The sequence below is a fragment of the Mandrillus leucophaeus genome, unplaced genomic scaffold (genome assembly GCF_000951045.1).
Source record: "Mandrillus leucophaeus isolate KB7577 unplaced genomic scaffold, Mleu.le_1.0 Scaffold49, whole genome shotgun sequence".
Taxonomy (NCBI): Eukaryota; Metazoa; Chordata; class Mammalia; order Primates; family Cercopithecidae; genus Mandrillus; species Mandrillus leucophaeus.
The window spans coordinates 2,902,791-2,928,363 of NW_012105253.1; the positions used below are offsets into that span (position 1 = coordinate 2,902,791).

At 38.8% G+C, this 25,573-nt stretch overlaps 1 protein-coding gene across 3 annotated transcripts in view; it reads right to left on the reverse strand.

The window, feature by feature from the left end:
- The window catches only part of LOC105550525 (putative RNA-binding protein Luc7-like 2), a 111,263-nt gene that overhangs the window by 13,387 nt on the left and 72,303 nt on the right, over positions 1-25,573 (reverse strand). For all 3 annotated transcript variants that reach the window (XM_011995467.1, XM_011995464.1, XM_011995465.1), the window contains 6 exons: positions 17,126-17,224; positions 13,655-13,765; positions 10,122-10,265; positions 8,341-8,517; positions 6,041-6,132; positions 3,165-3,194 (listed from right to left, as the gene is read on the reverse strand). In XM_011995467.1, coding sequence (XP_011850857.1) covers positions 3,165-3,194; positions 6,041-6,132; positions 8,341-8,517; positions 10,122-10,265; positions 13,655-13,765; positions 17,126-17,224 — 653 coding nt within the window. The remainder of the gene's footprint in view (positions 1-3,164; positions 3,195-6,040; positions 6,133-8,340; positions 8,518-10,121; positions 10,266-13,654; positions 13,766-17,125; positions 17,225-25,573) is intronic.

Below are 25,573 nucleotides of genomic sequence, written 5' to 3' on the forward strand. Positions count from 1 at the left end.
CTGTAATCCCAGCACTTTGGGAGGCCACCATGGGAGGATTGCTTAATCCTTAAACGGAAGGAGTTCAAGACCAGCCTGGGCAACATAGGGAGACTCCATATCTACAATAAATTTTTAAAAATTAGCTGGACATGGTGGCACACCCCTGTGGTCCCAGCTACTCAGGACAGAGTGAGACCCTGTCTCAAAAACAAAACAAAATTAAAACAAAAACAAAACGTATTTCCACAGCTGAAATAATTCCAAAAGGAAGCAGAGGGAAAAGATATAAAACTCAATATAAGTTTTATCAAATTATATTTCATTTAACCACTCATTTTGAGTTATTAATGAATGCTTTTTCTTCCAATGTGTAACTTTATTCATCTTTTAAAAAATTCTAGGTAATTTTTTCATCCAAAAAATATTCACTAGCTATTTTTGCACTGTTCTAGGTACTACGGGAGGTTGAGAAGCAAAATAAAGTTCTTGAACTAAACTTAGTGCTTATACTATAGAAAGGGATCTATACAGGTTTGTAGGCAGTAAATAAAGGTATGTCAGGTGGTTAAAAAAAAAAAGATCTATTGCTGGACATGGTGACTCATGCCTGTAATCCCAGCACTTTGGAAGGCTGAGACAGGTGGATCACTTGAGGTCCGGAGTTCAAGACCAGCCTGGTCAACATGGTGAAACCCCCTCTCTACTAAAAATCAAAACAACAACAACAAAAAAATTAGCAGGGCATGGTGGTGCGTGCCTGTAATCCTAGCTACTAGGGAGCCTAAGGCAGGAAAATCACTTGAACCTGGGAGGTGGAGGTTGCAGTGAGCTGGCATCGCGCCACTGCACTTCAGCCTGGGTGACAGAGCAAGACTCCATCTCAAAAAGAATTAAAAGAGGTATTACATAGGGTGGAGAAAGAGAAAAGAGTGGAAATATTTATACGGAATAAGCAGGGAAGGCTTTTCTGATAAGGTGGCACTGAAGCAAAGCTAAAAGAAGAAAGGCAACAAGTGAATCAGCCATCTGAGAGAGGAGTGCTTCAGGCTGAGGGAACACAGATGCAAAGTCCCTGAGGTGGGAAAAAGCTCAGCATGTCGAAGGAAAAGACCAGTGTGGCTGGAATGAAGTGAGCAAAAGGAAGTAACATCAGGGTCTTACAGGCAGGATGACCAGATACTTTTATCATTCAAACCAGAAGGCTCTGAATAAGTTACTGAGTGTAATGAGAAGCTATTAATACATATTCTGAGATAAAAGACATAAACCAGAACTATCCCAGGGCAGTTTGGGCTATGCCAAGCTTGTCCAACCTGCAGCCTCCAAGCCGCATGCTGCCCAGGATGGCTTTGAATACAGCCCAACACAAATTTGTAAACTTTCTTAAAATATTATGAGATTTCTTTGCTATTTTTTTTTTCAGCTCATCAGTTATCATTAGTGTATCTGATGTGTGGCCCAGGGAAGCCAAAAGATGAGACACCCCAGACCACACCGTCACTCTATGTAAAAGCTTTGGTAAAGATGTTAACTTCTCTTATGAATGAGATGAAAAACCTTTGGAGAGTCAGAGGGCTGACGTGTGATGTATTTCATTTTTTTAAAGGGCTTATCCTGGCTGATGTGTGAAAAATAGAATGAGGTGAAGAAGGGGAGTGGGCAAGCACAGAGAAGTAAGGAGCCCAGTTACAAGGCAAACGTACTATCTAGGTAACTGGACTAGAGGAGTAGAAATTAAATAACTGGCCCAAATACCTAAAGATGTTCTATGTGCAATACTTTATGTTTTCAACAAAGGGACCAGCTTATATTAATCAAACAGTAAACAAGAACAGTATCACAGTTTAATGTTTCTACTTACCATGCTACATCAGAGAAATTCACCAATAATAGAAATTAACGGACACAACAGGCCCCACTTATTAATGTTCTTTAGTTTTTCTGTGTTTTAGGCAGAAACACCATTGAAAGATTTAGCTAACAGAACCATAAGTTTTTTGTTTTTCTTTTCTTTTTTTTTTGAGACAGTCTCACTGTCACCCAGGCTGGAATGCAGTGGCACAATCTCGGCTTACTGTAACCTCCACCTCCTGGGTTCAAATGATTCTCCTGCCTCAGCCTCTCAAGTAGCTGGGATTACAGGGACCTGCCACCACATCTGGCTAATTTCTGCATTTTTAGTAGAGATGGAGTTTCGCCATGTTGGCCAGGCTGGTCTCAAACTCTTCACTTCAGGTGATCAGCCTCCCAAAGTGCTGGGATTATAAGTGTGAGACACTGCGTTCAGCCAGGTTTTTCCTTCATAAAAACAAATTCTCTACTTTTTAGGGAAAAGTTCTTGGGAAATTGTCTCTAGAGCTGAGAACTCAGAAGATTTCTAAAAGAAGATGTGATCTGAACAAGAGGAATGGTAGAATTTGGAAAAGACTGAGAAAGGGCATTCTAGGTGGGATTGGATCCATGAAGAAAAGCTCAGCGACTGGAATGAGAGTGGCAAGTGAAGAATTGAGAAAGAATGATGTAAATACAACACATTTCCCTGCCTTTCTCAGACAAAAAAAATGTATCACCAACTAGCAAAAACGATAAAGAAAGGTTTCAAACCCCAAATATTAATGCTGAAAGTCAAAATAAAGTATTGTCTTGCTCCTTAAGGCTGCAAATGCCTCTGAAAGCTTTCTGTGATCACTGTATAAAGGAATGGGTAATAAACTCACATAAAGTCAAGACTGCAGGGTATACTCAACATTTTGGTTTTGCTTAACCTATCAATCAAAATTTTCTCCAACGATTAACCTACTTATGTTTTTAACAGCTACAACCTCTTAGAACATGTTTCCTAAATGTACCACCCAAATCGATTTTTTAAAAATTAATCCTTTTACATCTCTACTCTGAGCATCTAAACGACTTAATTTCTTTTTTTTTTTTTTTTTTTTTTTAAGAGTCTCGCTCTGTTGCCCAGGCTGGATTGCAGTGATGCAATCTTGGCTCACTGCAACCTCTGCCACCCGGCTTCAAGCAATTCTCCTGCCTCAGCCTCCTGAGTAGCTGGGATTACAAGCGTGCATCACCGTGCTCCGGCCAAAAAAATATTTTTTTAAAGGACCATTTAATCTATAAAAACTACCTTTGAAAAAGACAACTTCACTACTTATACCTGTCTTATGTAATACACCTACCTTTTCGGATTCTTGCTGTGTGATCGGGACCTAAAAAAAGAGTATGTATTTTTAGAAAAGTGGCTATAAATAAGAAAACAGTACAATGTTACATTATATTCTTCCTGATTTCTAATGTTTACATTAATTTTATAAATACAAGGCATGTACCTATGCACATAAAATTTTCCAAAATACACCACAAACTCGGCAGATTTCTTCACCTTGCAGGGTTTGCTTAACTCAGAATACCTGGCTCTTAAAGAATATGCTCCTAGGAGATTAAAACAGTACAGGTTGAGTACTCTGAAACGCTAAGGATCAGAAGTATTTCGGATTTTTTCTGTATTTTAAAATTTTTTACATTTTTTGTTGCCCAGGGTGGTCTTGAACTCCTGGATGCAAATGATCCTACCACCTTGGCCTTCCAAAGTGCTGGGATTACAGGCGGCCAATTTTTTTTCAAAATTTGAAGTGTCTGCATTATAATTCACTAGTTCAGCATCCCTAAATCCAGAAACCAAAACCTGAAATGCTCTAATAAGCACCTCCTTTAAATGCTGTCAGCACTCAAAAAGTTTCAGATTTTGAGGCTCACTGGATTTGATTTTTTGGATTTGGGATGCTCAACCTATATATCACAACTTGCTAATTTTTCAGAAACCACTTAACTGCTTGGAAAAAATTATTTTATATCTGTCATTTCTTTTTTCTCTTCTGGGAAGAGTGAAATTCTATGGTCTGAGATCTATATACTCTCGGAGCTACAACCTCATAATATAATCTCTAGAACACCTAGTTCAATTTTACAACATGTTTCTTCAAATGAAACGAGATACTCTACATAAGGCACTTGTCACATTTCCTGGCACACAGTTAACACTCAATAAAATGTAAAGTGAATATTATGGTTAGTAGAACACCACAGGGATTTTTTTTTTTGGATGATACATAGCATTGTTGAAAGCATGGCTTTGAGATCAGCCAGATTTGAGTTTTATTTCTGGTTCTACAATTCACTGTCTGTGTGACCTGAGTAAGTTATATATCCTCTCTCAGCTTAGTCTGTCACTAGCAAAAGAGGGATACTAATATAAATTTTACCGGGATGAAGTGGGGGTGGGGTTTATAAAGATTAGATGAATATGGATAAATTCCTTACTACAGTGCCTGGCATACAATAAGCACCCAGTAAATGACTGATTTTTTTCGTTTATCCCATCTTGTACAATTTTATACTAGTTTCTAATTTCCTCATCTTCCGTACTTCCATATTTAAGCTCACAGATTCAACAACTTATTTTAACATTTCTGAAATTTGCATTGTATAGTAACTGTCAAAAGAAACTTGCCATTTGGCAAACACAGGAGTAAGATGTGATATACTTTTTCATCATCTACAAATGTGAAAATGTAGTCCTGGAAAGAAATTTTGTTCTATGTTACTGTCACCTCAATTGAATCTTAAAATGAGATTCCCAATTATTACTGAAAATTCCACTTATATATTAGAATAGTGGGCAACATTCCCATAAGGACTTAGTGTACACAAAAGAACAAGTAGATAAAAGCTCTGAGGTAAACTTTATGGTAAATGAAGAACTCTCTCTCTCTTAATAGAGGACTGACATCACTTCCCCTGAAAAGGAACCATATAGACATATAGTTTTGTTTCATTGTCATTATGGTGCAAAAAGATTACCTGATTATAAGCCATGTAACATAAATTCTGTTTAAACTTCTTGAAATATACTGAGTATAATATGCTCAAAGATTGAAGGAAGTGAGCATAACCTAATACTACAAAGGGTTTTAATTAGCTTAAGCACATCTGCTAACTCTGAAGAGAAAGTATTTAACTTTCAGACATTTAAATGTAATATGGGCCAGGCACAGTGGCTCAAGCCTGTAATCCCTGCCCTTTGGGAGGCCGAGACGGGCAGATCACAAAGTCAGGAGATCGAGACCATCCTGGCTAACATGGTGAAACCCCGTCTCTACTAAAAAATACAAAAAACTAGCCAGGCGCGGTGGCGGGTGCCTGTAGTCCGGGCTACTCGGGAGGCTGAGGCAGGAGAATGGCGTAAATCCGGGAGGTGGAGCTTGCAGTGATCCAGCCTGGGCGACAGAGCAAGACTCCGTCTCAAAAAAAAGAAAAAAATAAATAAAAAAATAAATGTAATATGATTCAGGGAACACTATAAATTAGGACTACAGGCAAATCCTTTGTGATATAATTGTCCATCCTAAAGCTGCTGAAAAAGTTATAAAGATGAGTTACAAAAAAAATGTTGCCACCATGATGCTATGTGATTTTAGCTGCCAATGGGTAAAAGTGACTCAGAAGAATGTTTAGACATTCCAAATACTAAGAATTATAAGATTTTATCAATTAATGAATACCAATGTAAGAGGAATTATATACATTGAGGTATTACTAATAGACTTTTTAACAGGTTATGGCTCCTAGAATTGAGGAAATAACGAACCAAAGATCAATGTAAAATAAACCCTTCAATGAAACAACCACCCTTAAACCTTTTATTCACAAAATACATCATAAAAAAATAATTCTATGCTAACCTGGTACAAATCTAGCCCAATATGAAAAATCAAAAGGCTAGAAAAGGATTTTGTTATAAATCTTACAAGATATGAAGCATTCTTTATTCACGCTTCCACACATTTTAAAGGAAACCACATTCCGTTAAATGGCCAAGAGTTATGATACTTGTATGATTAAACATTTATATAATTCACACAGTAATATTTTTTAAAGTAAGCAGAAGTTTCCCATATCCCATAACAGATTTATCACCATCTAAAATTTAAAATCAATTGTATCTCTTTTTCGAACCAGAGATTCAACTTCAATTACTTGGCCCATTACTCCATACCTCCTCAGCTTCTCCCTTTCTTCTCTTTCTCTTTCTTCTCTTCGTTTCAGCCGTTCCTGGTTTCTTTTCTCCTGCTTCTCAGCTACGACTCTCTTAAAAATGGTAATAAATGAGGAGCATATTTACTGAGTCCATTCTTAATCAGCTTTATCCGAAACTTTACATTATCTGGTTTCTAATATAGTACAACTGCTGTCAAAATCTGTTTAATAACAATTCAATTTGAATTACTGCCAGAAATAATCATTAGGCTTACAAGTCTTCTTTCCTTCATCTTTCCCCACTTTGTGGAAAATGTGTAAAATTTCACCTTTCTCCATGATTTCTATTTTTTTTTTTTAATGAAAACAAATTATTTTAAAATAGAGACAGAAACTGGCTATGTTGCCCAGATTGGTCTACAACTCCTGGGCTCAAGTGATCCTCCGACCTCAGCCTCCCAAAGTGCTGGAATTAACAGGTGCGAGCCACTGAGACCAGCCTACGATCTTACTATTATTATTTTTTTAGAGACAGAGTCTTACTCTGTTGCCCATACTGGAGTGCAGTAGCGCCATCTCAGCTCACTGCAACCTCCACCTGCCAGCTGCAGCTACCTGAGGAGCTGGGATTACAGCCGTGCATCACCACACCCAGCTAATTTTTGTATTAATATTTTTTAGTGGAGACAGGGTTTCACCATGTTGCCCGGGCTGGTCTCCAACTCCTGGCCTCAAGTGATCTGGCCACCTTGGCATCCCAAAGTGCTGGGATTACAGGCATGAGCCACCATACCCAGCTCCATGATTTCTTTCTTTCTTTTTTTTTTTTTTGAGACAGAGTCTCGCTCTGTTGCCCAGATTGGAGTGCAGGGGCACAATCCCAGCTCACTGCAACCTCCACCTCCCGGGTTCAAGCGATTCTCCTGCCTCAGCCTCCAGAGTAGCTGGGACTACAGGCACGCACCACCACACCCAGCTAATTTTTATATTTTTAGTAGAGACGGGATTTCACCATATTGGCCAGGCTGGTCTTGAACTAATGACCTTGTGATCCACCTGCCCTGGCCTCCCAAAGTGCTAGGATTACAGGCGTAAGCCACCACGCCTGGCCTTTCATGATTTCTTAGTGACATTTCCAAGTCACTTCTACAAGATTTTCCTCCTCTGTTTTCTAGTATTATCTTGTATTTTTTTTAAAAAAATCAACCATTATAAATCATTACAAGTTCCCATGCCCTGTGATTTCTAATATGGAAATATTTAGGTCACTTCCAATTACCATCCTGATGCTGCTGCTTTTAAAGATATGAGTAAAATGCTTGAGTTCTGTTGCTAGGTCTGTATGTGCAGACTCCCAAGTAGGAACCACTGGAGTTTTAACTTGGAGCCCAATAACTATTTGCTATAGTGACTCTTTTCGAAAATTTTTAAAAAATTACTTGAGATCACCCTCGCTACTCAGAATACTGAAAAGAGCTCACCGTTACCTGCGAATCTGGAGATGTCCATAGGCATTTTCTGATTCTACATTATTTTAAATGCTATGGACCTTGAGTTAATTCCAGTGATAACAGTTACAAAGAAAATGACTATCCCATGTTTCCCATCTGTCAGCTAGTCCTCAATTCATGGAAAAACACTACAGTGCCACAATTCTTAAAAAGCTATCAGCATATTAAAAGGTAAATAGATTATATCCACGAACACTCATCTTTATCACTTCAGAAATACCACCAAATATGATAAAAATACCACGTTTATCCCCTCTAAACAAGAGTAAAAACTATGTTGTTTTCCTCACAAAAGCCTATATATTGAATAGTGATTGTCCCTTTAAAAAAATATATAAATTTTTTCATAAGTCCTTTCTGAAGTGGAAGCAGGAGCGTAAAATTAGAGATTCTGCAAGTTTGTTATTTAGTAAAGAATTGCAAAATATTTCAAATTAATATTGGGCTCATTTTCTCAAACTTCTTATAAATATTGTATTAATATTACATTCTTATTGACCTTATTGAAAAGAACGATAACAATGAAATTTTACAGGACTCTATTAGAAACTAGTTTGAAAGATTCCTAACTCAGTGTCATATCTAATATAAAATGGTAACTCCCAAAATAACAGAATAATATTTAAGTCTGTTTCTCAGGCAGCATCCATTAAACCAACTTGAATTTCCATCTGTAATCCTACACTGTTTAGTATTCATCATTAGATTATTATATTACTGAACCATAGTCAAGAATATTGTACAAAAAGACAACTGATACAGATCAAAAGAACAAGAGGATAAAGTGAGGAATATTTTACCAATGTACCTTTAATTCTTCAAGCTTCTCTCTTATTTCAATAAATCCCAGGTGTAGTTTACCCCCAAAATGATCAGCCAGTCGTCTGTCATTATCATGAAGTCCTAAATAGGCAGAGCAGACTTCACAGACTCGAAGTTTCTGCTGCTGAAAACTGGAAGCTGGCATAGAATTCCGATAAACTTCCTAAACAAAAGTGAGAAAAACAATGACCATATAAATCTTACTAAAAGTCATCCAATTAAATACAATATACTATGCTTCTACCAAAATGTTTTCTAAAGAATACACAAAAGCAGCCGGGCATGGTGGCTCACGTCTGTAATCCCAACACTTTGGGAGGCCAAGGAGGGTGGATCACGAGGTCGGGAGTTCAAGACCAGCCTAGCCAACATGGCGAAACCTCATCTCTACTAAAGATACAAAAAATTAGCCAGGCATGGTGGTGTGTGCCTGTAATCCCAGCTACTTGGCAGGCTGAGGCAGGAGAATCGCTTGAACCTGGGGAGTGGAGGTTGCAGTGAGCTGAGATCATGCCACTGCACTCTAGCCTAGGTGACAGCGCAAGACTCCAGCTCAAAAAAAAAAAAAAAATTACACAAAAGCATGGCTATTTTGTTATGAAAATTATAGGTTCCCTTTATCCCCATCCTCTATCCTTAGGGCCTCTCTCCACTGGAGTATAAGGAAAGAAATAATAAACATGAACAGAAATCAATGATATAGAAAACAAGAAAATAATAAGATCAGAAGACTGGTTCTTTGAAGAACAAAATAAAACTGACCAGCTAGATAAATCAAGAAAAGACAAGACACGAACTGCAAACATTCTACAGATATTAAAAGAGAACATTATGAACAACTTTATATCAATAAATACAACTTAGAGAGATTTTGTGAAACACAAATTTACCAAAAGTAATTTTAAAAACAACAACAAAAACCGGCCAGGTGCGGTGGCTCATGCCTGTAATCCCAGCACTTTGGGAGGCTGAGGTGGACAGATCACCTGAGGTCAGGAAAGCAAGACCAACCAGGCCAACATGGTGAAAGCCTGTCTCTACTAAAAATACAGAAGATTAGCCAGGCACGGTGGTGCACGCCTGCAGTCTCAGCTACACAGCAGGCCGAGGCAAGAGAATCGCTTGAACCCGGGAAGCAGAGGTTTCAGTGAACTGAGATCGCACCACTGCGCTCCAGCCTTAGAGAGTGAGACTGTCTTTAGGAAAAAAAAAAAGGGCCTGGCACGGTGGTTCACTCCTGTAATCCTAGCACTTTGGGAGGCCAAGGCAGGTGGATCACCTGAGGTCGGGAGTTCAAGACCAGCCTGACCAACATGGAGAAACCCTGTCTCTACTAAAAATACAAAAATTATCCAAGTGTGGTAGTGTGGGCCTGTAATCCCAGCTACTTGGGAGGCTGAGGCAGAAGAATCGCTTGAACCTGGGAGGCAGGGGTTGCGATGAGCCGAGATTGTGCCATTGCACCCCAGGCTAAGCAACAAGAGCGAAACTCCATCTCAAAAAAAAAAAAAGGCTGGACTTGAACTGAACTCAAGCGACTGCCTCAGCCTGTGGAATAGCTGGGACCAAAGGCACACACCACCCCAACCAGCTTTTTCCGTGTTTTGTTTTTGTCTTTTAGTTCAACTTCTCTTTAATAACTGTTCAATAATTTCCATTCAAATACATGTTCTTAGAGAAGTATAGATATTAAAGTTTCATCTACTACTTTTTTTTTTAAGTCTTACCAAATTAAGCAGAATTCGTCTACTACTATTAAGAATTTACCTCTGCTTCTCTTTTCTTTGCCCGTGCTTTCTCTACTTCATCCATTACTTTCTGGGATTCTTCCACATTCCCTTCAGCTCCTAGTTGTTCCACCTTAGCTAACAATTTACCAATTTCTTCATTTAACTCATGAACACGTTCTGCCTAAAAAGAAATAAAAACAGGTCATGAATAAGCAAGAGAATGAATTTTAAACTTCAAGATATTTCAGAACTGCTGAGAAGAGACTTGTTATCTAAGGCAATATGAGGTTAAAGAATGCTTTCGGAGCATATCCCAAATGAACTGAGACATCAGGATGTTCCGAGCCTGCCTGCCTTACCTCAATGAAGTCAGGGCTACTACTGGGCCCAATATAACTTTCTGTCCTCTGGCGAGGTGCTGTATTCCTAGTTTAAAATACCGTTTCTTCCATGATCTGGCCCTTTGTACTTTTCTAAACCATCTCTTGCTACTCCTCTACCTCACAACATAATCTATAGTTTCCCAAACTTACCCTGTTGTTTTCTACCTCTGTGACTTTGCATATACTCTTCTTTCTGGGATGGGATCCCTTACCTTTCGTCTGCCTACTGAATGTTCACTCATTCCAACAAGATCCAACTCAAGGGTCATTTCTGTAAAGCATTCCTAACATTCACTGAATCCAAGCTCCACTTAAACACATCAGCAAACATGGCTATACTCTCTCCTTTGTGTCACCTTTGTATCTTTTTTGACAGTTCCTTTCATAAATATCATACTACTTTAAGGACAGTTAGCTGTATTTCCCATCTTTGTATCTCTAGTGCTCAGCAAATAGCCTAGGCTCAAATATGAGTTAAAGAAATGAATTGGTGGATCAAGCTCAGGAGTCCAACAGACCTGACTTATTGCTAAACCAATTACTATTTGTGTAATTTTGGCCACATTACTTATACCTGAATCCATTTCCTCATCTAAAAAGTACAGACAGTACCTATCCCACAAAATTGTGAGAAATGAGAAAATACGCCTTGTATGTACACTGCATAGCACCTTACTGATTTTCAGCATACTTGCCTGGCAACTCCACTCTGAGTCCTTAGTTTTCCACTGAGATTAACTCTTGCCTTGGGAAGGAATACATTCCTCTTCCTTATCACTATTATCATCCTAGCAACTTAGTTCATTCTTACTGTTCTAATGGCACATAAAACATACATATAATCATTATCTTGGGCCACAAAGTCTTTGCTGTATGGCCAATTATGTTAGCAAAGAAGGTTTTAATTTTTTGTTGTTGTTATTGTTGTTTTTGAGATGGAGTCTTGCTCTGTCCCCAGGCTGGAGTGCAGTGGCACGATTTCAGTTCACTACAACCTCTGCCTCCTGAGTTCAACCGATTCTCCTGTCTCAGCCTCCCTCATAGCTGAGATTACAGGCATGCACCACCATGCCTGCTAATTTTGCAGTTTTTGTAGAGAAAGGTTTCACCATGTTGGCCAGGCTGGTCTCAAACTCATGACCTTAAGTAGTTCACCCACCTTGGCCTCACAAAGTGCTGGTATTACAGGTGTTAGCCACTGCACCCGGCCGAAGGTTTTGGTTTTAGTTTGGTATGAGTTTCCTGTCCCAACAAACCAGTTTACTGGTTTAATTAATAATCTTTACTTCTCAAATATCCTTCAACCCAAGATATTTCTTCCCTCAGTGAGAGTCCTAATTCTATTATTACTATCCTTCCTCTCTACCAAATGGTATTTTCCTTTAAATACATTACTGAACAACTAAACCGTTGTCCAAAACTCTTTTTCCCTGTATCCATGTCCTTGACCATGTAATTGTGTACCATCGTACTCTGACTCTGAATTTGGCCATTAACTTGTTTTGGTTATTAAGATGGTAGCAAACATGACCAAAGGAGAGGCCTGTGTGATGGGGCTTGATGCTTCTGCACCTCTGCCACCACCATGAGAACACGGCCAGGCTAGCCTGCTGGGCATGGCTCTGCATCCTCCAGCGGACTGCAAGGCATGTGAGTAAGCCCAGCTGAAACAAGAATAACTACTCAGTCAAGTTCAGTCTAAATCATCGACTGCAGAGTCATGGGCTAAATAAATACTTACTGTTTTAAGTCACTGAGCTTTGAGGTGGTTTGTTATACAGCATTTCTGTAGTGATGGATAACCAATACAACCAATACAACTCAGGCACACTTACAGATCTCTTCCAACCATGAGATACTAGATCCTTTGTACTTCAGGATGCCCGTCTTTCCAGTCCCCATCTTCAGAGAACTTTTAAGAAAAGGCTGACTAAAAGCAACCCTTTTCTCAAACGATGGAATCTATTTTCATTTGCATATACATATCTGAACACCATATTTTAATACTGTCATCTAAACTCCACCTGGGTAACTCTTTTTCTCCCATTCTGCATTTTCATAAAACACACTAGATCATACTGGAATATAATTATGTTGTAATAAGTCATCAACAAAATGCAATATCGAAGACCTTGTTTGGATCCTAATAACAAATCGACTCTATATAAGAAAAATAAACATATACTGGATAACATTAAAAAATTACTGTTAACTTTATGTATGTATTACTGTGGTTATAATTTACAGGTGAAATATGACATTTAACATTTGCTTTTAAAAGCAAATAAAAATACTGTGGTATATCTGTACAATGGAGAAATAAAAAGGAATGAACTGATACTAACAACTTGAATGAATCTCAAGAAAGTTATATGGAATGAAAAAGGTCAAATCTCAAAAGAGTACACAGGATTTCATTTATATAACACTCCATGAAATAACATAACTACAGAGACAGAGAATAGGTTAGTGATGGCCAAGGTGAGAGATGTTGGATGGGGGTGAAGATGGATGTAGCTATCAAAGAGGTAACATGAGGCAGCCTTGTGGCAATGCTATAGTTAAGCATCCTAATTGTGGTTGCAATTACACATGTGATTAAACTACAGAGAGCTGGCCAGGTCTAGTGGCTCATGCCTATAACCCCAGCACTTTGGGAGGTCAAGGTGGGCAGATCACTTGAGGCCAGAAGTTTGAGATCAGCCTGGCCAACATGGCGAAACTCTGTCTCTGCTAAAAATAAAAAAAATTAGCTAGGAATAGTGACGAACGCCTGTAATCCCACTTAGGAAGCTGAGGCACGAGACTTGCTTAAGCCCAGAAGGCGGAGAATGCAGCGAGCCAAGATTACAACACTACACTCAAGCCTGGGCAACACAGCAAAACTCTGTCTCAAACAAAAACAAAAACAAAAAAACTGCACAGAGCTATACAGACAGACATGCATATACAAATAAATGCATGCATAACTGGCAAAATCTGAATCAAATATAAGGATTAGACCAATGTCAATTTATTTGATATTGTACTACATTGTGTAACATGTTAACACTGGGGCAGACAAGAGAGTATACAGAATTCTTCGTATATGTCTTTCCAATCTCTTGCAAATCTAATTATTTCAAAATAAAAAGTTACAAGGAGTCGAAACAATACTTTGTACTAATAAAATGATTAAAATTCTTACCTTTGCTGCTACTTCAGCACTAATCTCTTCTTGAGTTTCTGCTAATCTTTTCTTGGCCACTTCTGTTCTACGATCACAATCTGCAATGAATGACTGCAGATGATCCATGGCCTACAAAGTTTAATTAAAGACAATTATTGTCAGAAAGTCGACTTTATTCAGAAGTATCTTCATACAAAAATCACATTTTGCTTTTTAAAATGCTACCGTGGTGGGGCACGGTGGCTCACATCAGTAATCCAAGCACTTTAGGAGGCTAAGGCAGGCAGATCACTTGAGGCCAGCCTGGCCAACTTGGCGAAATCCTGCCTCTACTTAGAATACAAAAATTAGCCAGGTGGGTGGTGCACACCTGTAGTCTCAGCTATGCGGGAGGCTGAGGCACAAGGAACACTTGGGCCCAAAGAGGTTGAGGCTGCAGTGAGCCCTGATGATGCCACTGTACTCCAGTGTGGGTGACAGAGGTCATTAAAAAAAAAAGCAGCAGCAGCTGGGCGCGGTGGATCTTGCCTGTAATTCCAGCACTTTGGAGGCCGAAGCAGGTAGATCACCTGAAGTCAGGAGTTTGAGACCACGCTAGCCAACATGGTGAAACCCCGTCTCTACTAAAAATACAAAAATTAGCCAGGCATGGTGGTGTGCGCCTGTAATCACAGCTACTCACGAGGCTGAGGCGGGAGAACCACTTGCACCTGGGAGGTGGAGGTTGCACTGAGCCAAGATCGCACCCCTGCATTCTAGCCTGGGTGACACAATGAGAGTGTGTCTCAAAAAAAAATCACTCGAGGACATGGAGAAATGTTCAGGATTCATTTGTAAATAAAAAGCAAATTACAAATGTTATGCAGTAAGATCCCAATTTTGTACAATAAAGACAGAAAAATCTGCTGCAAGTCTAGATCTGAATGGACAAAAACACGGAAAAAATGGAAAACTATACAAAATGCTAACAATAAGCATTTCTGACATTTTTACCCTTTTTTAATTCTCCAAACTGCTTTATAATTTTTTCTTTTTTGAGACAAGAGTCTCACACATTAGGAAAACTTATCTTTTTTCAGAGAATAAACCATTGAGAATTTTAGCAATATCTACACTATAAAAATTCAATATTTATATAAACGATATTTGTGAGGCACATATTAATGTGTATAATTAATAGTTCATTTAAAAGTAAACTTTAAGAATTCATTCTCAAGTCTGGACTTCCAAATCTTACTGTACAGAAATATAACTAATTCAAGATACAAATGTTTAACTAAAAATACAAATTTATTCAGCACACACTGAATTCCAAAAACAGCTGGGTAACCCAAGAATTTCTTCAATGTGAAAAGCAATAAGGATCATTTTTAAAAAAGCTTTTATCTGTGATAACATAAAAATAGTTAATTAATTTGAAATTTACTTTTTAAATCACAACAGAAATCTATTCAAATTTCCTTATGTAAAGATAAAGGTGGCATCTCAAAGCACTGAGAGAAAAGATGGACTAATTAGCAAATAGTGTTGGGTGACTAAGTAGCTATGTCACGTTAGGGGGTGACTAGATCCATATCTCAATTCCTTAAACCAGAATAAACGCGAAAAGTCTATAAAATGAAGCCAAAATATGCCAGAAGAAACCACGGGAGAGAATTCTTAGCACCTCAGAAAAAGAAAAGCCTTTAGAATTAATGAAATAGATTTGGTTTTTCTGTTTGTGTTTTGAGACGGAGTCTTGCTCTGTCCCCCAAGGTGGAGCACAGTGGCACATCTAGGCTCACTGCAACCTGACTCCCGGGTTCAAGTGATTCTCCTGCCTCAGCCTCCCAAGTGGCTGGGATTACAGGCACCCACCACCATGTCCAGCTAATTTTTGTATTTTTAGTAGAGATGGGGTTTCACCATGTTGGCTAGGCTGGTCTCAAACTCCTGACCTTAGGTGATCCACCCCTGCCTTGGCCTCCCAAAGTGCTGGGATTACAGGCGTAGGAGCCACCACGCCCGGCTATAGATGTGTTAAAGATTGATAAATCAGACAATATAAATATAAAAGTACTCCGCAAGGCCAAAAACCACCAAAAAAGTAGGGAAAATTTGTTGTAAACTGTATTTCCAAAAACAATTTCATTTCCATTAGCAGAAATTGTTGGATATTCAGAAGACAGGAGGACCTGTTTACTGGTTTATCTCCTAAAAACTCAATTTAAAACATCTATTATTTCACTAATAAAATATATCATAAGATTATGCACATTAGTATGTTTTATGTAACGCTGATTGTTATGCTTTATATATATGCAAAAAAGGTTTATTTTTATGCAAACGATTTTCATGTAAAAGCAACAATACAAAGTTACATTTCAGGCTCTTTTAGATATCTAAATGGTGTCTTCCATTGCTTGGTTTTTCATTATAAACATCGTCCTTGATACCCCCAAACGGCCGGATGCGGTGGCTCACGCCTGTAATCCAGCACTTTGGGAGGCCAAGGTGGGCAGACCACGAGGTCAGGAGATCGAGACCATCCTGGCTAACAAGGTGAAACCCCATCTCTACTAAAAACACAAAAAAATTAGCCAGGCGTGGTGGTGAGCACCTGTAGTCCCAGCTACTTGGGAGGCTGAGGCAGGAGAATGGCACGAACCCGGGAGGCGGAGCCTGCAGTGAGCTAAGATCGCGCCACTGCACTCCAGCCTGGGCGACAGAGCGAGACTCTGACTCAAAAAAAAAAAAAAAAAAAAAAATTCCCCCAAACACCTGTACACATGTCCCTCACTATCTGTGCCAGATTGGTTCCAGGATACCCAGTGGATACCAAAATCCATGAATGTGCATTTTTTAATATAAAATGATGTAATACTTGCATATAATCTCCCATTACACAACCTCTCATATACTTTAAATTGCCTCCAGATTACTTATAATACCTAACACAATGTAAATGCTATGTAAACAGTTATACTGTAATGTTTGGGGAATAACAACAAGAACAAAATGTCTGTACATGTTCAGTACAGATGCAACAATCCCTTTCTTCTGCTAAATATTTACAATCCCCAGTTGGTTCCTTCTACAGATTCCACGACAGATATGGGGGGCCAACTATACATACATGTATATATATAAGTAGATATAAAAATAAATATGAATGTAAAAACTCAGTATATTACTAAAGATATGTCCTTATATACACTATTAATTAGTTGCTTACATTTGCTTGATATTTCCTTAATCATTACTACTTTGTTGGGAAGAATATGCTTAATTTTCAAAAGAATATATGAATCATATGACTTTTACACATTTTCTTAAAATACAGTCTCACCTCATATTTTTAAAAGAGTTGTCAAGAAAGTACATGATCTTACTTGAGTCTTACCCTTCATATAACCACAGAGGATAAACTAAGAGTTTTTCTTATTAAGAGAGATTAATCCACATGTTTTACAGCAAAAGATAACAAACCATTAAAGCAAAATCACATACATCAAGTTCAAAGAAAAAATCTTGTTCTTTGGATGCAATTTCATAATCCGCTCTTAAAGCCAGGTCATGGACTTTCAGACATTCTCCAAGATCCATTCTCTGGAAGGGAAAAAAGACATAATATTGAAACAAAAAAACACATTTTTTAAAAAAATGCATCAACAACCACAGTTCTTTTCAGAATACATATTAAGTCATACAGATGCTTTTTTATGTAGGGGCTCCCAAATTACAAAATTTCATAGACAAATAAAAAACGTGGTGTCAGAAGAAGAAAATGGCACCAATTCTGTCTACCAACAGATGGGAACAGGGATCACTTGTACTTAACAATTAATGGATATGGAAAAGCTTTTCAGAATCTGAGAAAAGCTTCTAGCTTCTATATCACAACATAGTTCATTTAGCTCCACAACACAAAAAAGATAGTTAATTTTAAACCAAACTAAAAGAATATATAAATTGAATCGTTGCGATGTCAATGTGCTTTGAAGAATATCTTATTTTTCAAATAAAGATGGAGTCCTCAAAAAACAGACTGGTGGCTGGGCATGGTGGCTCATGCCTGTAATCCCAGCACTTTGGAAGGCCAAGGCAGGAGGATTGCTTGAGCCCAGGAGTTTGAGACCAGCCTGAGCAACACACTAAGACCTGTCTCAATTTTTTAAAATAAAAAATAAATTTTAAAAAACCCAAAACAAAACAGACTGGTGACTCTGATAGTCTTGTCTGGGGACAAGACTAATAAACTAGTAAAGAGATGATTTACTAATAACACCCAATATAAGTGCACAGAGAACAAGCATTTAACCCCACTTACAATAAACACGTATCAGGGAAATAAATACTCTTACTGAACCTAGGGTCCTTCTACTTGGAAACTCCAATTAGGTGTTATTTACCAAACCAGAGGCTTTCCTCGTATCTGAGACAAAATATCTAAAAATCTATCCATTTTCACATGTATCTAGGCAACTTTCATGAAACTTTTTTGGGGGAAAATATGAGGAGAAAAAATTGGCAAGATGCAAGATCATTACAGTTATGATTAATCGGTGATCAAAGCAAGGCAGAGATTTTCCAACTGGAGGTGTGACCACCCTTGGAATACCTCAAAATCTCTGGAGGGTTGGTAAAAAGGGAGTACAAGTCATTCTCCTTCCTTTGACTATTAAGGTCCCACTATGGTAAGCACTATCTTAGGTGCTAGGGATATAGAGTTAAGTGACAGAGACAGTCTGACTTCATGGAGCTTACATTCTATTTGAGGGGAAACAAATAACAAGAATCATGTCTATGAACAAAGTTAGATGATGTAATAAAATAGCAATGCTCCCCATTACTATGGGGGGCTACTTGGGATGAGCTGGTCAGAGAAGACCTTTCTGAAGAGGATACAATTAAACTGGATCTCAAGAGGGAGAAGCAAATGAATCTTAGGAAAAGGCAAAAAGTAATGTTCCAGGTTGTACAGAAGATTTAGAAAGCAGATCTTTAAAGTATTTATTTATTTATATGCCACTGTTAATCACAGGGAAGTTCATGGTAACAGGGAACAGGAACAGAGTATGGCACACAGGTCTGAGTCTTAGCTTTGTATACAGTATCTAAAAATGAGTCTGCCTATTTAACTTGTCAACAATCTAAATATGTATAAAAAGTATGATAATTAATTTTGTAAAATATCCCAACTAAAAAGCATAGTTAATTCACGAGATCAAGATTCAAAAGTATTAACAGACCAGATAAAATTTAAAAGAAACAAATATGAAGTCCTATAGTTACATATCCAAGACAATAAATTTACAAATAAGTAGGTATGAGCAGAATCAGACAATTTAAAAATTTAAGTAGTCAAGAGTAACGGTTACAGTATGGCACAACTGAGAAAAACTTATATTGTCTAAAACTAACCCAAAGAGGACACAGTATAAATAAAGCAGGAATTCTCTACTGAAGGCTGGTTTTAAAAGCAAACCACTGCTCTCCAAAACACATTCTATGTACTAACACATTTCAAAAGGAATATGAGAAAATTAGACATAAGTCCATCCTGGCTAACACGGTGAAACCCCGTCTCTACTAAAAAAAATACAAAAAACTAGCCGGGCGAGGTGGCGGGCGCCTGTAGTCCCAGCTACTCGGCAGGCTGAGGCAGGAGAATGGCGTAAACCCGGGAGGTGGAGCTTGCAGTGAGCTGAGATCCCGCCACTGCACTCCAGCCTGGGCGACAGAGCGAGCCCTCGTTTAAAAAAAAAAAAAAAAAAAAAAAGAAAAAGAAAATTAGACATAAGTATCTCAAAACCAGGCTATACAAAAAAGCCAGGGAACAGAAATAAATAGAGAAGACAAAAATAAGACTGAACCAACTTCAATCAACTGAGGAATTTTTCATAAAGCAGCAGAAATAGATTTGTTTTATTATGGGGCCAAATAAACAAATATTATTATTTGTTTTATTACGAGTCAGACTTTTAACTCTCTGAATACTTGTTCTTTTTTTGAGACAGAGTCTCACTTTGTTACCTAGGCTGGAGTGCAGTGGCATGATCATGGCTCACTGTAGCCTCCACCTCCCAGCTCAAGCAATCTTCCCACCTAAGCACCCCTCCCTGACAAGTACCTGGGACTACAGTCACCCACCACCATTTCCAGCTAATTTTTTTTTTTTTTTTTTAAATAGAGACAAAGGGTGCTATCTTGCCCAGGCTGGTCTCAAACTCCTGAGCTTGACTGATCCTCCCACTTCAGCCCCCCAATGCTGGACTACAGGCATGAGCAACTGCACCTGATCAGGAAAATATTTTCAATAATCAAAGTTTTCCGAAGGTAGAACAAACATCCTCAGAGTTAGTGAGTTCCCAGATAAGTGAGGTGTTCAAACACTGTTTTGACAACCCTTTTACTAGGATATTAAGGAAAGAATTCAACCATGAGGTAGTTTTTTTCTTCCTTCGGACTCTTAGATGTTGTGACTATTAAAACAACAACAACAACAACAACAAAAAACCAACAATGTTTCTGGCCACAGAGGCTAATGCCAGTAATTCCAGCACTTTGGGGGGCCAAGGTGGGAGGATCGCTTGAGCCTAGGTATTCCAGACCAGCCTGGGTAACATAAGAAGACCTCATCTCTACAAAAAGTAAAAAAAAAAAAAAAAAAAAAATTATCCAGGCATGGTGGCCCATGCTTATAGTCCCAGCTCCTCAGGAGACAGAGGCAGGGGGATCACTTGAGCTCTGCAGGTCAAAGCTGCAGTAAGCTGTGATCATGCCACTGCATTCCAGCCTGGGTGACAGAGCTAGACCCTGTCTCAAAAGTAAAAACAAACAGAAAATGTTTTTCTGTAAAACTATATTACCTTCGGTTCTTAATTACATAATGGAATGAATGGGAATGTATAAATTCTGCCCTCAAAGTTATCCTTTGGGAAACAATGAGGACGCATCACTGTTATAAAAGTCCTCATCATGCTTAGTGGTATTAAAGTACTGTACTGTTACTGAGTATGCTGAGATTTTTCCAGGCTCCAATCCTTACCTCCAATTCATTAGTCTGGTTTAACAAGCTAAGGAGTTTTTTCAGTGACAATAAACAAAAAGTAAAGCTTTCTATGAATGTGTAGAAATTCAAATTTAAAAGGTGCTCATTAAACAACAATTATTAAGAAAATGCAGAAAAACTTAAATATTCCTAAGAAAGAATTCCAGAAAACATGATAGGAATGAAAGAAGCTAACAGCAGGAGGAGGCTGTCATTGTCTTTGATATGCCAGGAAGTAGGTTTCTGAAATTAACAATTTCTAAACATCAATCATGCCAACAACTTCCTTACTATTTTATTTCCACAGCTATAGCTGTTCACATGCTAAATTTTATTTCATAAAATGCAAGATGTCACAGTTGGAAAGGCTTTTTGATCCACTGTAGTTCTCAAACTAGACCTGGGGAACTTTTACATAATATTGATGGAAGCTTTTTAAAAAGTCCCAATTCCTACCTCCCAAAGACTAACTCAATTGTAAAAGCCTTCCAGGTACTTTTAATGTGCAGTGTTGAGAACCACTCACTGATCTAGTTTTATTCCCATTCTTTGCACAGAAAGAATGACTTGCTCAGGGTGCTTATCAGAAAATGTCGTTAGACTGATTCCTAGTCTAATATAGCTTCCACTTTACCATGCTAGTTCCCGTTATTTCAGTACTAACTTACCTTCCAATATTTTTCAGTAAGTCATTCCCCACAACGTCTAAAAAAGCTCACAGCAGAGATTCAAAGCAGCTGTCTACTTTCTTTCTTTTGTATCTCCTTTATCTTACTTTCATCAGTTCCCTGATCAACTACATTTCCAATCTGTATTCAACAAAAACTTAAAAGTAACACATAAATTTTGCCTCACTGTTTTTAACCTAAACATCTGTCTCTATTGCAAGAATTCTAGGCTCCCTGCCTCCACATCTTTAAAGTTACATCACACAACCAACCAAAGGAAGAAAAGCAACTATGTAGACCAAGAACAAAATGAACACAAGAAAAGATACAATTTTACCACTATAGTAGAGGTGGACTTCTTGGTGAGAGTAGCCTTTTGGGGAAGGCATGCCATGGGGAAGATTCATGAGAGGGGTAAGATTAACTCACTAAAATGTGACTTCCATAGAGCAAGAATTCTGTTTTATCTACTATGTGCCTATGCTGAACAAATCAAACTGAAAAAAGGGCAAAGAAGAACATTTGGCACAGGGGGGCTTATTAACAAGCCAGAGTGTTCAAGATGAATTACAGGACAAAACTAATCTGAGTTCCTGGAGGGGAGGCTCTCCTTAGCCTCTCCTTGGATTATCTCCTTTGCTTGGACTCCTTACCTTCTTAAGTGTTTTGAGCTACTCTTCTTTTTTCCTCCAAGAGGCAGGGCTTGTCATAGTCTAGCCTGCCTCACCACAAGCCCTAGGACCAAGGGCCTAATTGTAACAAAGAAGGCTTTTTTGTATGTGGAATATCTTCAGTGGTTATCTCTTCAGGGACCTAGTGGGACAGTAGGTATAGCCAAGGCAGATTTTCAGAATACTAGGCATCTATGTTCCTCTGTCCATACCATGATGACTACTAAGCATCTGCTCTGGCACTGTGCTACGCACATGAGGAGTATTTAAAATTTAAAACAAGGTCAGATGCAGAGGTTCACTCCTGAAACCCCAGCACTTTGGGAGGCCAAGGCAGGCAGATCACTTGAGGTCAGAAGTTCGAGACCAGCCTGGGCAACATGGTGAAAGCCTGTCTCTACTAAAAACACAAAAAAATAGCTGGACGTGGTGGCAGGCACCTGTAATCCCATCTACTCAGGAGGATGAGGCACAAAAATCACTTGAACCCAGGAGGCAGAGGTTTGCAGTGAGCTGAGATCGTGCCACTGCACTCCAGCCCGGAAAACAGAGTAAGACTCTGTCACAAAATGCGTGTGTGTGTGTGTGTGTGTGTGTATACGTGTGTGTATATATATATTATTTATTTTTACTTTTTTAGAGACAGGGCCTCACTCTGTCCCCGAGTCTGGAGTACAGTGGCATGATCTCAGCTCACTGCAACCCTGCCTCCCAGGGTCAAGCAATCCTTCCGCTTCAGCCACCTGACACCTGAGTAGCTGGGACCAATAGGCACACTCACCATACCTGGCTAATTTTTTGGAGATGGAGTCTCACTCTGTTGCCCAAGCTGGAGTGCAGTGGCGTGATATCAGCTCACTGCAACCTCTGCCTCCCAGGTTCAAGCGATTCTCCTGCCTCAGCCTCCCTAGTAGCTGGGATTACAGGCATGCACCACCACACCCAGCTAATTTTTGTATTTTTAGTAGAGATGGTGTTTCACCATGTTGACCAGGCTGGTCAAACTCTTGACCTCAGGTGATTCAACCACCTCGGCCTCCCAAAGTGTTAGGATTACAGGCCTGAGCCACCACACCTGGTCTTAAACTATTTTTTAATTTAACAAGCAGCTGCTGGGAGTGGTTGCTCACGCCTGTAATTCCAGCACTTTGGGAGGCCGAGGCGGGCAGATCACTTGAGATCAGGAGTTCGAGAACAGCCTGACCCAACATGGAGAAACCTCATCTCTATTAAAATAATACAAAATTAGCCGGGCGTGGTGGTGCATGCCAACTACTCGGGAGGCTGAGGCAGGACAATCGCTTGAACCCAGGGGGCAGAGGTTGCAGTGAACCGAGATCACGCCACTGCACTCCAGCCTGGGCAACAAGAGCGAAACTCCATCTCAAAACAAAAAACAAAAAAATCAGGTAGCTTACTTCATAATTAAATTCCCTCCACAAGTTTATTCTTGGTTTTCAATTTTTACGTCTAAATGCTTAAGATTGTAGATTTTTTTTTTTTAATGCTTATTTGTAATTAAGTTCAGCTCTGCATTTTGTCTTCTCCATTCTGAATCTATTACTCCATGAAATGTTGACCAAATAACTATACCTGATCCTGGTAACTTACAGCCCCACAGCGTTTTATACTGTTGTTTTACCAACAAGGTAACAAAGCCAAATTGTCAAGAATTTTTAACTTTTCTTTTGAAATTCCAAAAGTGAGTGTTATTTCCCCAAATAAACTCTAAGCTTCGTTAGAAAAACTGTCTGTTTCTCTTACTTATCCCTCCCAGGAGACCAAGTTTTGCACAAACCATGACTATTGAATAAACCTGATAATTTGACTAAGGAATTCTATTTCTAAGGAATAGTGAAATAATTATAAAAAGATAAATGGAGAATAAAGTTTAACAATGTTTTTTAGAAAACAAGAAACATTTTAAGAGCCTCTCAACAGGGGTTTGGTTGCTTCAGCTATGGAACAGCTATACAGTGTCTATTTAGTCTTTAAAAATGATGTTCTTGATATACCAAGTGGAGAAAAGAGAAGCTGGCAAAGAAAGATGTAATAAAATATGTATTTTGGAATTTACAAATCTGTATTACTATGAGGGTTGTTTGAACTTTCTGGTACCAGTCGAATTATAAGCAATGAGCATGTATTATTATTACAATTAGAACAATCAAAGAAGCCAGGCCAGGCGTGGTGGCTCACACCTGTAGTCCCAGCACTACGGAAGCCTGAGGCAGGCAGATCACTAGAGGTCAGGAGTTGGAGACCAGCCTGGCAAACATGGTGAAACCCCATCTCTACCAAAAATATAAAAATTAGCTGGGCATGGTGACATGCCTGCATCCCAACTACTCGGGAGGCTGACGCAGAAGAATCACTTGAACCTGGGAGGCAGAAGTTGCAGAGAGCCAAGATCATGTCACTGCCCTCCAGCCTGGGTGACAGACTGAGACCAGACCCTGTCCCCTCCTCCAAAAAAAAGAAGCCAATTTAATTTTAGAGAAAAAAAAATTGAGAGGCATGTGAAAACTATACATTAAAATTAACGAATAGAAATATTATGGTAGAGCAAATCAAAAGGTTGATTTATACATTTTGACTGTACTGTTAAGTGTAAATTAATAGTAGCAATATGTTAATATATAAACGATAGAATTTGGCATAGTAATAGCTCCAAGTAATTGTAAATACACCTGCTTTGTTATGTGTTTGAACATTTGTTCAGTTCTATGAACCAGATCCTGAACAAAATTACAGAACAGCATGAGAATATAATTTCTACAATCAAGGAATTTATATTCACAATGGAAATCAAGACATTAAAGCAATAGCTGCAAATGTCTACAAAGATGTACATACAAGGATTTGACTGCCACAGTGTACACCAAAAACAGAAACAAAGACTATTATTAATAATACTCACTGCATATAAAAGATAAGAGAACAGCCACACTACAAAATATTATTCAGGCATTTTTAAAAATGCAGACAACTGATACGGAAACCTCTCCAACACAAGTGAAAAAAAATTCAAACAATTTAACGCCATCCGTTAAAACACATAACCTTGTGTAAATGCACAGAAAGGAGAGTGAAAGATGTACAGTAAACAGTTGACAAGGTTTAGATCTGAGAAGGAGGGTGAGGTATAATTGGAAACATTCATGTTTTATGCTTTATTCTCTTGTACTTAAAAACTACATTGTCTAAGTAATAAGACAGACTAGGCCAGGCGCAGTGGCTCACGTCTGTAATCCCAGCACTTTGGGAGGCCGAGGCAGGTGGATCACTTGAGGTCAGAAGCTTTGAGACCAGCCTGGCCAATATGGCGAAACCCTACCTCTACTAAAAATACAAAAATTGGCCAGGCGCGGTGGCTCAAGCCTGTAATCCCAGCACTTTGGGAGGCCGACACGGGCAGATCACGAGGTCAGGAGATCGAGACCATACTGGCTAATACGGTGAAACTGTCTCTACTAAAAAATACAAAAAACTAGCCGGGTGAGGTGGCGGGCGCCTGTAGTCCCAGCTACTCGGGAGGCTGAGGCAGGAGAATGGCGTAAACCCG